Here is a 14,176-nt window from a genome sequence, read left to right on the forward strand (position 1 = left end):
GGACAATTTGTTTATTTGTAGTTACTCTATTGCAGTTTTCAAAATGTTAGGAGCAGTATAGTGTTATATAATAAGATAAGTGATAACAATTCAGGAAGGTTTCCAAAGTTGTGACTATCTAGTCCATTGAATATGAAAACATGTGAGTTATTTAGTGTCTTTTGGCTTGGGATTTCCTACCATTCTCATAGAGCATATACAATAACTTTATCAATTCAAACCCTTAAAGAGGGAAAATTCTGCCTCTTTATATTTGCTATATATGTTTGACTCTGAAGTAGTTCATTTGGCTGATGTCTCTCTGATATGTTTATATTAAAATTTTCTTATATCCATTTTTAAAGGCTAGGAATTGCATATTAAATCTTGCTGTATTTGTTGCAAGTACTGTATTGCATGACCAACTTTGTGAAATTTCTTTTCAGAAAGGTGATGCTTCGTGTGGATGCAAGGCAGGGAGCTCCGAAGGATGGAAATTCTCCCCTTGAACTTTTTGAGGTAATAATTTCCTATATGTTTTTGGGATCCGTAAAGTTGGAAAATCAAGCAGCGAAATGGACTCCATTCTTAATCAATTTTTTTTTCTTGCTATTTCATTGCTGGTCTCATTGGTTAAAATTGAAACCACTTGTCATGCTTATCTCAAGTTATATCTGAAGATAATGTAATACTGCCAAGTCAGTATCAGAATGTTTTTTCACTGATGGGGCATTAGTATGAGGATGAATTTTTTATATGGCATAAATGGCTGGTTATCTCATATCAGCTAAGGTCTTTCCTGTGATGCACCTTTCTTTGAATAAACTACTGCAATGCGAACTTCATATTTAACAGCAATTGCAGTGACATTAATGTACATATCAAGGTCTAAAGAAATTTTAATCTGCATTTTGTGTTTCTAAGAATCAAGAAATTTTAAATCTGCATTTTGTGTTTCTAAGAATCTGAAACTAAATGTGCTATTATTTTTGAAAGGTTTGTTTGGAATGTCTGAATTGGTTCAGCTTGTTTCTTATATGAACTTACTTTTCTATATAGGTGGAGATTTATCCCCTTAAGATTCATTTAACAGAGACAATGTACAGAATGATGTGGGAATATTTCTTCCCAGAAGAAGAACAAGATTCACAACGTCGACAGGTTATTTTAGGATACTAATTTCACATAATTTATCTTCAAAAGCCAAGGCTAAGTTAGCAGAAAAAACTGAAAGTTAAAATAATCTGTAAAGTTAAAATAGTAGTTATTTTTACAGGAGGTTTGGAAGGTTTCAACCACTGCTGGAGCAAGACGTGTAAAGAAAGGTTCATCACTTCTTGAAGCTTCTGCTTCAACCAGTCATTCAACAAAAGAGTCTGAGGCCGCATCCAAGTCTGGCATATCTGCAATGCTATTTCCCACAACAAGTCAACCTTCAGTCCATGGTGACTTAGTTCAAGTGAGTATTTGATTAATTGTCTAAGACATGGTTCTCAGGTCAGATTATTATTAATAATATCAGCAGATGCTAACATTGATCTCCATTGATGGAGAGCCAAGAAAATAGTTTACTCTTTTCCTTTGTTTTCCCAATTTATTTATGAAACCTGCTAAAAATGCCAGACTCTTTCCTCAAGGAATTTATGAAACCTGCTTGTAGGCATCAAAAACACAAAATGTCAAAGCAAACTCTGGTGGTACTGGTACAAACCCCGAGTTGAGAAGGACATCATCTTTTGACAGAACTTGGGAAGAGACTGTGGCAGAATCTGTAGCTAACGAGCTTGTGTTACAAAGCTTCTCTTTGAAAAATGGTCAATATGGTCCTACCGAGCAACAAGATGAAGCAGCAAAGAATAAATCAAAAGATTCAAAAGGTGTGAAAGGTGGTCGTTCATCTCATGAAGAAAAAAAGGTGGCCAAGTCTCATGAAGAGAAGAGATCTAGGCCACGAAAGATGATGGAGTTTCACAACATTAAAATCAGCCAGGTTGATCATTTTGGTCCTTTTGGTTAAATAGTTGTCTATCATCACTTCTGGTGCAGAAATTCAAATTGAACCTAAAATTCATGGATTATTTCTTACAGGTTGAGTTATTGGTTACATATGAAGGTCAGCGATTTGTTGTAAATGATCTGAAATTATTGATGGATCAATTTCATCGAACTGAGTTTACTGGAACTTGGCGACGATTATTCTCACGAGTTAAGAAGCACATCATCTGGGGAGTTTTGAAGTCTGTAACTGGAATGCAGGTAATGAATGACTTACAGTATTCTTTCTCCTTTCATTTTGTTCATACTCATACACAAACCTATCCTTTTCCTTTTTACACCCATCTGCTGTTATTACCTACCACTTGAAATTTATGTGGTCACTGTAACTTGACAGAATAGGAACTTGAGTGAAATTGTTATTTTTCTGGTTTCCTTTAAAATGGTCTTTTAACAGTTAAGAAACATACACTTTATTAATAACAAAGGCCTATTTCGTGGCATCTTTAGCTGTTGTACTAAATATTTTCAATGTGTTTCTTTATATGATTATGTAGGGTAGGAAATTTAAAGACAAAGGCCAGAGTCAACTCACTGGTGCTGGTGTTCCTGAAATTGATCTTAACTTTAGTGACAATGAAGTCCAAACAGGAAAATCTGATCAATATCCACCATCTTGGCCTAAGCGTCCAAGTGATGGTGCAGGTGATGGATTTGTAACATCCATTAGAGGACTGTTCAATACTCAACGTCGCAAGGCAAAGGCATTTGTGCTTCGAACTATGAGGGGAGAAGCTGATAATGATTTTCAAGGTGATTGGAGCGAGAGTGATATGGATTTTTCCCCATTTGCACGGCAGCTCACGATCACAAGAGCCAAAGAACTTATTAGGAGGCACACTAAGAAGTTCCGTTCGAGAGGACAGAAAGGTTTGTTTTTCAATTTCATGATGTTAATTTTATTTTTTGTATGTGCTGTATTGATTTGTTTCGTGGACAACTTTTTATTTTTTGGATTTCATTTAGAAGAATATATAATTTGAAGAAACGAGAAAGTATGCGTATGGAAAAGATCTTATTATTAAAAGTATTAGAAATCCCCTACAAAGAGAAAAAGAAAAAGAAAGCAAACAAATTAGGGGTGTTCACGGATTGGCTTAGGTAGGATTTGGGCAAACCCATTACCGAACTCAAGAAAAAATATCGGGTTGGGTTGGGTTTCTGCATTTTTTATGTTAAACCCAACCCAACCCACTCTTGAGTGGACTGGATTGAGTTGGGTCAATTGGGTTATAAGATTTTAAAAACTTTCTTTTCTTTTGTTAAAAATTGTAATTTTCAAGTATAAACCTAATAAAAAAATATAACACAATCTTTACAAAAATTAATTTGAAGCTTCAAGTAAGTCCTAAACAAGCTTTTCCAAACTAATTCAAGACATAAAAAGAAAAATATAACACAATTTATCTATAACATAAGTATAAAAATGGGTCTCGGTTTGGGTCTCGGGTCATCCATACTAAATCCATCACCCCACTAGTATAAGAGTGAGTTAGTTTGGGTTGGGTTAGGTTTGACCCAATCATAAATGAACCTAATCGATTAGATCGGGTTAGGTCATCGGCTAATTCGACCCAATGAATACCCCAACTAAAATGGCTAAGGAAAGGATGCACCAAAGGGGTCTGTCTACATATAAATAATTTAAATTCTCTGTTGACAAAACTATCGTAAAAAGCACCGATGCGAAGCCATAAACACAACCCAAACCCAAGTAAATTTGCTTTACAATTTAAAGAATATCCAAGAACATAATTTTGTACTCTAGTCAAAACCATTTTTTAATTGATCTTTGGTTATTTGATTTGAAGTCAAGCACCCAACAATACAAGGCCTATACCCAAAACCCAGACAGATGACTGTCTTCCAAAACTTTTTGCATAAGCGAGGAGAAATTGCTCCACTGTGATTGAAAATACCATGTGTCATCAAGAATCCCTTCACATAACCATTTAAATTAGCTGATTACAGGGTAAAATAAACACGCTACTGTTGCTGAACTTGGCCTGTACATAACACCTTGGAAGAAAGAAACCCGAGGTCTAAAAATCCATCTGAAATAATTGTTAGTTATTGAGTACAGATATCCAAACAGAATGCTTGTTTTGTAGGGAGTTTTAATTTTTCCAAATGCAGTTTGTTTAGGAGGAGGAACTGTGATGATTAGAAAATTGAGTGGGTTCTTATAAAGAAGTATGCTAAAATATTCAAGGTCCTAATTCTCCTTTAAACAAAACTTAGGTGCACAGCATGGGAAATTTTGGTTATGTTCTCCAGTCAAAATTGAAGTTTCATCTCATTAACCTGCAACAGCATTCTCTATTGCATGGATTATTAGAATGAAACCCCAGTTTGATTAAGGAACAACAACCAAAGCATTTATGGTACTGCACCTAAATTTCACAGTCCTTTCTCAGTTGTTAACAAAGACTAGTAGAATTTAAGTTTTATGAACTATGCTTTGGTCTTTTAAGGTGGTATGTATCAAGTTTAGAAGGAATAATATTTTCTTCTATTTAAATTATGAGGTCATTAGACCTATATATACATGAGAGCTTGCTAGTTATTTTAGGAAATATGGACAACTAATTCTAGAGAAACAAATCCCTATGATTGTGGGATTGTTTCTAAATACATAATCCTAATATTAATAGTAAGATACAGCTGTGATACAAAATAAAAATATAATAAGGATAAAATATAAAACTTCCTAAACAGTTTTGACACTCCCCCTCAAGCTGGTGAATAGATGTTCTCCATTCCCAGCTTGGATATAATTCTTTCAAAGTTACTGCAGTTCAGTCCTTTGGTGAGTATGTCTGCAAGTTGACTCTGAGTGGACACATATGGGGTGCAAATCAAGCCACTGTCTAACTTTTCCTTGATAAAATGTCTGTCCACCTCGATATGTTTAGTTCTATCATGCTGTACTGGGTTGTGGGCTATGCTAATTGCAGATTTATTGTCACAATATAACCTCATAGGTTCATCCCATCTTATCTTCAAGTCTTCCAATATAATCTTCAGCCATAGAAGTTCACATATTCCTTGGGCCATTGCTCGAAATTCTGCTTCAGCACTTGATCTAGCTACTACACTTTGTTTTTTACTCTTCCAAGTCACTAGATTTCCACCAAGGAAGGTGCAGTATCCAGTAGTTGATCTCCTATCCACAACTGACTCTGCATAATCTGCATCCGTGTATGCTTCAAGACGAACACTTTTGTTTCGTTTGAACAAAATCCCTCTTCCTAGAGTCCCTTTTAAATACTGCACAATTCTAAGGGCAGCTTGCAAATGTGCCTCCTTTGGTTGGTGCATAAATTGACTGACTAGACTCACAGCAAAAGCAATGTCTGGCCTAGTGTGAGATAAGTAAATAAGCCTGCCCACGAGTCTTTGGTACATTTCCTTGTCCACGGCATTATCCTCCTCCGCACTTCCCAACATTATATTTGGATCAACTGGAGTACTTGCTGGTTTGCAGGCTGTCTTTCCTGTTTCTCTAAGCAAGTCAGTAATATATTTTTGTTGAGATATGAAGATTCCTTTCTTGGAATGGGCCACTTCAATTCCCAAAAAATATTTAAGTCTCCCTAATGTCTTAATTTCAAATTCCCAACAAGCAGGGAAACAAATCTGTTACAGAATATGCCAATCAACTCAAGTCCCTATGGATGGAATTGGATCACTACCGAGTTATAAAAGCAAAATGTTCAGAAGACTCAGCAATCCTTAAGGAGTATATTGAACAAGATAGAGTCTATGATTTCTTGGTAGGCCTGAATCCTGAATATGATCAGGTTCGAATCCAAATCTTGGGAAAAGAGAAAGTCCCAGGGCTTAATGAAGTGGTAGCCATTATTCGAAGTGAAGAAAGCAGGAGAGGACTGATGTTGGAGACCCCAACTACTGAAAGCTCAGCAATGAAAGCTGAAGGAGGAACAGCCATGCTAACTAACCAGAAGAAAAGCGGGTTTTCCAATATAGAGAAAAAACAGGAGGAAGTCTGGTGTACCTACTGCAACAAGCCGCGCCACACAAGGGAAAAGTGCTGGAAATTACATGGAAAACCCCCAAGCAGAGAATGGGGCCAAAAAGGAGGCCCTCCAAAAAGGGAAGGACAAAGACAAGCACACATTGTTAATGGACAAGGAGAAGAATCTGTCCAGCTGAATCATGAAGAGATAGAAAGGGTAAGGTCCTTCCTTAGTAAATTGGAGAAGCCCTCAGGTATGTGCTCCTTAACATATTCTGGTAAGTTTCCATTTTCTTTTGGACTTACTGCTTCAGATACACCCTTTACTCATTTCTGGATACTAGATTCAGGTGCTACTGACCATATGACCCCTCTACCTAAATACTTCTCCACATATATCCCATGTCCTAGCAACAAGAAAATTTCCACAGCAGATGGAACATGTATAACTGCCGCAGGTCAAGGAGAAGTCCAAATAAGCCCATCTATAACATTAAAACATGTCCTTCATGTCCCTAAATTGTCCACCAATCTGATTTCTGTACAGAAACTCACAAAAGATCTCTCTTGTAACGTTGTTTTTCATAACAACTATTGTGTATTTCAGGACAAAAACTCAGGGAGGACGATTGGACATGCTAGAGAATGGAATGGCCTATACTACATGGAGGATCCTAATCTTGGTATCAATAGTCACTCTCTCATATCTGAATCCACCATGACCAGTAAAGAGAAAGCTCAACTATATCATTGTCGGCTAGGACACCCTTCATTTCAAGTTGTAAAAGTGCTCTTCCCTTCCTTGTTTCAGAATTTAAATGTGGAGAGTCTCCATTGTGAGGTGTGTGAGCTTGCGAAACACAAGCGTGTACCTTTTCCCATTAGTAATAAAATGAGTCCTTTCCCTTTTTTTCTTATCCATACTGATGTCTGGGGTCCTGCTAATATTCCTAATATCTCAGGTGCTAAGTGGTTTTTAACCTTCATAGATGATTGTACACGGGTGACTTGGGTTTTCCTATTGAAACATAAATCTGAGGTTAGCTCCATTTTTGTTCAGTTTGTGTCTATGATTAAAAATCAATTTGGAGTTAATATCAAGAGAATTAGGTCTGATAATGCCAAGGACTACTTTAACCTGGTGCTAAACTCTTTTTGCCAAAAGGAAGGGATAATTCATGAGTCTTCATGTGTTAACACACCCCAACAGAATGGGATTGCAGAAAGAAAAAATGGGCACTTATTAGACCAAACTAGAGCTCTACTTTTTCAAAATCATGTCCCTAAGAAATTTTGGGGGGAAGCCCTTCTTACGGCCACCTACCTAATCAATAGGTTACCCTCTAAAATCTTAGCATCAAAAAGCCCCATGGAAGTCCTATCCTCCTTCTACCCACACCTAAACCCTACAAATAAACTCCAACCTAGAATATTTGGGTGTGTATCCTTTGTGCATGTTCATAGTAATGAAAGGGGAAAGTTGGACCCTAGGGCTGTCAAATGTGTATTCTTAGGGTACTCAACCACACAAAAAGGATACAAGTGTTTTCACCCCCCGTCAAAGAGATTCTTTGTGTCAAGGGATGTCACATTCAACGAACAAGAGAGCTACTTCCAGCCCCATCTTCAAGGGGAGAATGTAAGAGAGGAAGATGAGCCTCTCATGCTTCCAAATATGGCATTTGGACCTGAAATTGGGACAAATAGCATTGCTGTCCCTGAAACTGAGACAAGAACAAAACAAGCACCTGAACCAGCAGCAAGACCTGAATCAGCTCCTGAACAGGCACCTGAATCAGCAGCTGAATCTGCACCTAATGGTGGTGGGAAATTCGGAAAAAATCTGGTATATTCAAGAAGAGGAAAGGTCATTCCAGAATCTATCCATGTCCAAGAATCCAACCTACCATCTTTACATGAGGTAACAGTTTCTAATCCTAGAAATTCCAATAATTCTAATGAGTTTATTTTGGAAAATTCAGAAGCACAGGAGGATCAAAACCTGGATCTTCCTATTGCCCTTAGAAAGGGAACTAGAACCTGCACCCAACAGCCACTTTACCCTCTATCAAATTTCCTATCCTTTGAAAAATTCTCTCCTACCCATAAAACCTTTCTCACAAACTTAAACTCTACACCCACACCTTCCTCTGTATCTGAAGCATTATCTGACAGGAAATGGAAACAAGCCATGGATGTGGAAATGGAGGCACTAAACAAGAACAGGACCTGGGAGCTTGTCACCTTACCAACTGGAAAAAAACCAGTAGGGTGTAAGTGGGTATACGCTGTAAAGTATCGGGCTGATGGGACTATTGAGCGTTACAAGGCAAGGTTAGTAGCCAAAGGATTCACTCAAACCTATGGAGTGGATTACTTGGAGACATTTGCTCCGGTTGCTAAGATGAACACGGTCAGAGTAATATTGTCATTAGCAGCAAATCATGATTGGGATATGCAGCAGTTCGATGTGAAGAATGCATTCCTACATGGAGACCTTGAAGAAGAAATATACATGGAGTTGCCCCCTGGCTATGATGGACAGGTTGCTGCTGGAACCGTTTGTAAGCTAAAAAAGGCTCTATATGGGCTGAAACAATCCCCAAGAGCATGGTTTGGAAGATTCACCAAAGTTTTGACAAGTTTGGGCTACAAACAGAGCCAAGGAGATCACACTTTATTTATTAAACATTCAGTTTCAGGAGGAGTAACAATATTATTGGTGTATGTAGATGATATTATAATAACTGGAGATGACAAAGAGGAGCAGCAAACGTTAAGACAATGTCTTGCCACGGAATTTCACTTTTACATCATATATTTGAGCAGCATCCTTGGCCTTAGAATAGGTTTGTTCTACTGCCTCCCAAATTTCCTTTGCTGATTTAAGGAACATGCAGGTATCACTGATTTCTGGGACCATTGAATTCCACAGCCATGCCATGATCATGGAGTCTTCTTCATCCCATGATTTGAACTTGGCATCCTGTTCATCAGGGGCCATATCAGTCAGGTGACTGACCTTTCCTTTTCCTTTCAAGATGGTTCTAATGAGTTGAGACCATTTGAGATAATTTTTTCCATTTAATCTATAAGCAGAATGAACATTCTGCAATTCTCCAGCAGTTTGGGATCTGTCCCCAATAGGATTCACGATCTCAGTGATCTCAGCCATCACAGTGATGAACAGTAGCGGCGGTGAACAGTAACCGTGATGAACAGTGCGTGGTGAACAGTAACCGCGGTGAACAGTAGCCGCGGTGAAGGCTACACAGCAATGAAGGCTGCGATTAGGCCAAGGTTGTGCAGCAATGAAGGCTGCAGCAAGGCTCAATGTTGTGCAGCAATGACGGCTGCAACTTAGGGTTTTCAGGCACGGTCAGAGACTCCTAAAGATCAGGAGCTCTGATACCATATCAAGTTTAGAAGGAATAATATTTTCTTCTATTTAAATTATGAGGTCATTAGACCTATATATACATGAGAGCTTGCTAGTTATTTTAGGAAATATGGACAACTAATTCTAGAGAAACAAATCCCTATGATTGTGGGATTGTTTCTAAATACATAATCCTAATATTAATAGTAAGATACAGCTGTGATACAAAATAAAAATATAATAAGGATAAAATATAAAACTTCCTAAACAGTTTTGACAGTATGTGTTAGGGGATTGCTGTAATTTTCTTTGGATAATTCAATGCTCTTTTCTAAACATGGTTCACAAGCTTGTAAAACCTGTGATGCCTCTGTGCTGTGATCCTAATGTGCAAGTTTAGACTCCTCTTTTTTATTCTTTTGCCTCCTCTCTCTGGATCAATTCCTATTTGTTGTTAATATATCGACTAGAGATTAGAACATTTCATTGTATTGCAAACCTCACATCATGAGCCGGTTTTATGGGGTTGAGTTAGGCTTAAAACCTACTTCTTAACATAGTATCAGAACCATTTTCGAGCCTATCCTAGCGAGTGTTTGTTGGGCTTATCAGGCCACTCGCTATCGGGCCGTTATCGGACCACCCATAACATATATCTCCACGCACGAGTTAGTAGCCTCGGCGTGAGGGGGTGTGTTGTTAATATATCGACTAGAGATTAGGACATTTCATTGTATATAAGTGGATGCAAACCTCACATCATGAGCCGGTTTTATGGGGTTGAGTTAGGCTTAAAGTCCACTTCGTAATACTATCCTTAGGTTCTTCTAACTCCATTCGTTTTTCTATTACTGTTGGATATCATTGCTAAGTCATGGTAGTCGCTAGTGATAATTTTTCATATGAATAGAATAAAAAATAATATGAATTACACTTATATGTATCCTAAACTGCTTTCCTCCCCTTCCATTGGGTTGGTATTTGTCTTCAACAAAAATATCCTGACTAAAAGAGTTAGAATGTAGTTGACAAAAATAATGAATGATTTTTTGGTTTTCTAAAATTACAAATATTTTGATAAAGCTAAAATATGAGATAGATAGAAGGAATACTTTAGTTGATTGAATACCCATACTTTCAAGATTATTCTGGCCTTTGGAACCTAACATTTACAACAAACTCAAATTATCTATCTCTCAAGACTGCGGATGAGTCAAGGTTTGAAAATTTGCTATTCAAAGTTGTGTTGGGTATTTGACTTCCTGTTCTTTATTTTCTGCTTATCGCTACCTGTCATTTTGATTACTTGAGGAATGAAATTTGACTCTCTTCCAGGCTCATCTTCACAACAAAGAGAATCACTACCATCATCACCACGAGAGACAACTCCATTTGACAGTGATTCTTCAAGTGGATCCTCACCCTATGAAGATTTTCATGAATAGAAATGTTGTCATCTAAAGGATTTCCTACTTGTCAGCTGAGCGTGACGCTCACTTCTTAAGTACTCAGTATACAAGAGCGTGAGAGAGGATCTCTGTATTAAGAAGAACTTCGGGTGAAAACTAGACATCTTGTGCAGAGGGGCTATTGGAATGGAAAGTGAACTTCGGACGCGATATACTTCATGGTTGGTGTAGATTGCTGTTGTGTATTTTCTGTGGCAACCCAAATCATCGGTGAAAAAGAGCCTTGCTTTCATCTCGCATCTAAAATTTCCTATGCAACACCAATCACACGTCTAACATTTCTATTCTTGTCCACAGCTTCAGTCACCGGTGAGGATCCTTTTGTTCATCTCTTGCGTCGTTTTCGGGTTGTATATTCCTGTAGCTTCTGTTCAATGTGCAATGTTTGGCTTCTTAATTTATTAGCAAATAGGAGCCTAGAGGTTGACATGATTATGTACATACATTTGATTATATTTTGAAAAATAGAATAAAAGCAGTATCTTCCTTCACACACATTTAGAATTCAAAGGAATAAGGCCTGTGTAGGATGATATTTAACTAATTGATCAAACCGATACAATGAAGGCATGAACTTTCTGCACTCCGTTAATCTTTTGGGTCACGTTCTATTTATTTGTAAAACAAATTCTGAAAAACTCATTTCAAAAAGAGTGATAAGTTACTACTCAAGAAACATTCTGAGGCGCTTTATATGTTGTTTTCTCATAAATTAATTATGAATAATAACTCTCAGTTTCATTTCGCACGTTGCGCTTCTCCAACAATCCAGATATGATAATCTAAAAACAATCAACATATAAACGAGGACGAGCCATGACATTGTAGCTTGACCCAAACGGAGCCACAGCTTCTGTTTTTAATGGCAACGAAAAAGAGAAATGGATAAAGAATCGTCGATTACAATCTTGATTTTGTTGGAGATTTGTGAATAATTTAAGATCAATTCACCGTAAAGAAAAGGATGCTCTTGCGATTTTGACTTGCCAATTGTGACCTTCGTTTTTTTTAAAAAAAAAAAAATATGTTTGAAAAGATGCCGCAGACAGAAAAGTTGGAAGGGAAGAGCATTTTCAAGCATCAAAATGACCGTTAAGGTTGATATATAATTTATGGGCGTGGAATTGTACAACGACGTTGACCAGATATACGCATCAATATTCATTCGTTCAAGCAAAGCAATGTTGGTCCCAACCCGAGTATCAAACAAATACTTTCTCTTGTCCCACACCCCATTCTGAATATTGATGCCAAAATAGAGTCCCCTCTGAGATATTCATTTACTACCATATGAGAAAAGTCAACTATACCATAAACTTATCAATTTTTGCCGAGAAATATTTCAAGAAACCAAGAACCTAGACTAGACTTGAAGATATTAACTTTGAGGCCTGAAGCTTTACGAGAATCACTAAGCACCTCCTGCACCATGCGCCATTTCTCTTCAGTCATCTTCTTTGGATCATTAGGACTAACTTGTCCATACAAAGACCAAATATGCGGTGATAAAGCTCTTTTATTTTATAATTGAGTGACGCCAGTGCGATAAACTTTCTTATTTTAAATATGCTTCTAGTTGCTTGATTAATTTATTACTAAGTTTTTATTCCTATTACTAATATAGTTATATCATTATATGTTTATTTTTCTCTGAAATGTTTATTTTCAGCAATGTTTTCTGTACAAGACATTTGGTAGAGGTATTAGTCAAGTTTCTTTTTCAAATTATTTAATTAGAAAAAAAAATTAAATTTGAAAGATTAAAAACAAATTTAACTCAAACCAATGAGAAGTGTTTGTAGATCCATCTATGTAACGACATTAGCATTGCAATTATATTAGTATTCTTCACATCACAACAACATATATAGTAAGCTGACATATTACATCTGCTACCTGACATATATAGTGTGTGGTCTTTGCAAAACTAGCATTAGATAAATGGTTTTGTACATATGGGTCAAATGCAGTTGCTTCCTAAAAGTGTCCCAGAAAGTTGGGGCCATTAAAGAATTTCAAAAAGAATTAGCCAACAAATATATTGCAGCTTAGCAGATGCAAAGTACACCTTATGGCCGAAAGTCCGGTGATAGTCTCCACATTGGATTGTCTAAGTCTAATAAAATATGAGATGAACCAACCATACAAATGGCAGTGATTTGTTTTTGTTAATTTAAGTAGTTTAAGGTTATACTATAAATCATTTAGAAAAAGCTTTCACAAAGAGAAATGTTTTAGAAAGAAGATATTGTTGTACAGGTCTTCTTATTCATTTCATCTTGTCTTTTCATTACAAACTATTCCCTTTTATAGAGGATGTCCTAGCGTAATCCATTTCAGGGACTACTTTTGTCACACGTCTTACAATCTTATCATAACTTTACATGTTACAACTTTTCATGTTACAACTGGAGCTGACCGAGGTCGTACATAATATCTCCATGAGATCACCTTTATTTGGATATTATATTGCACACCTTATCTTATAGTTGAAATTACATAATCTTATTGTCATGAGTACGACATCAATTGGATATCACACTGGCACACCTTATCTTACCGTTTGGAGTACGATATATTCCCTTCATTCACTTTACTTCAGACTCTTCACCTATCTGATCGGGTAGAAACTGAACAGTTGAATTGATAAGCCTGAGACTTGGTCATACTTCCATGCAAAGGATCATTATAGGGAAACATCTTTTTGTGAATAATTTATTCCATTAACCGTTCATTATAACTAAATCTTCTGGAACATAGAATTCTGTTGAAGATTTGAAGTAGTTTAGATGAGAAGAGGGGCTAGGAATCACTCTAGTAACATTCTGGGTAGAGCGGGATGATTGATCTTTAGGGAAACCATTAATTTCTCTAAGATGATTTGTAAGTTGGTGTTTATAACTATCATCTAAAGGATAGTTCTCAAAGGTCCGCCACAAATATGCTTCATTCCAAAATCAGAATTGTGCAGCAGGGTTTTAGAAATGTGGCCTATTATGACCAATGATGATTGAAGTCGATTGTTGAAGCTTGTGTTTTGGAATTTTCCTTTTTTTTCTTTAAGAGAAAGGATCTTTTTTTCTTTAAGAGAAAGGATCTTTTTCCTTTGATATGCTTAACATTAAAATCGTACCTAGAGAGCCAATCTTTTAATCTTAGGATTTGTGGGTCAAGAGGTATTTTGTTCTTGAACTCTAAGATGTTTGGAAAAAAAGAGTTATCCATTTGTACCTCTCAGGTGTAAATAACATTTTTTGATCCCATTTTTTACTGCTAACGCCTCCTTGAAGGTGGTATGATAATGTTTCTTAGCTT

At 36.8% G+C, this 14,176-nt stretch overlaps 1 protein-coding gene across 6 annotated transcripts in view; it reads left to right on the forward strand.

Annotated features, from left to right (window-relative positions):
- The window catches only part of SAB (HYPERSENSITIVE TO PI STARVATION 4), a 32,295-nt gene extending 20,943 nt beyond the window's left edge, over window positions 1–11,352 (forward strand). For all 6 annotated transcript variants that reach the window (XR_016515574.1, XM_068625038.1, XM_068625035.1 and 3 more), the window contains 7 exons: window positions 426–498; window positions 1,039–1,140; window positions 1,256–1,438; window positions 1,640–1,969; window positions 2,068–2,235; window positions 2,532–2,904; window positions 10,728–11,352. Coding sequence is in view for 5 of the 6 variants with exons in the window: in XM_068625038.1 (XP_068481139.1) it covers window positions 426–498; window positions 1,039–1,140; window positions 1,256–1,438; window positions 1,640–1,969; window positions 2,068–2,235; window positions 2,532–2,904; window positions 10,728–10,837 (1,339 nt within the window). In the remaining variant the exon portion in view is untranslated. The remainder of the gene's footprint in view (window positions 1–425; window positions 499–1,038; window positions 1,141–1,255; window positions 1,439–1,639; window positions 1,970–2,067; window positions 2,236–2,531; window positions 2,905–10,727) is intronic.
- Window positions 11,353–14,176: the final 2,824 nt, after the last annotated feature.

This window comes from Phaseolus vulgaris, chromosome 9, assembly GCF_051622355.1.
Source record: "Phaseolus vulgaris cultivar YP4 chromosome 9, ASM5162235v1, whole genome shotgun sequence".
NCBI lineage: Eukaryota > Viridiplantae > Streptophyta > Magnoliopsida > Fabales > Fabaceae > Phaseolus > Phaseolus vulgaris.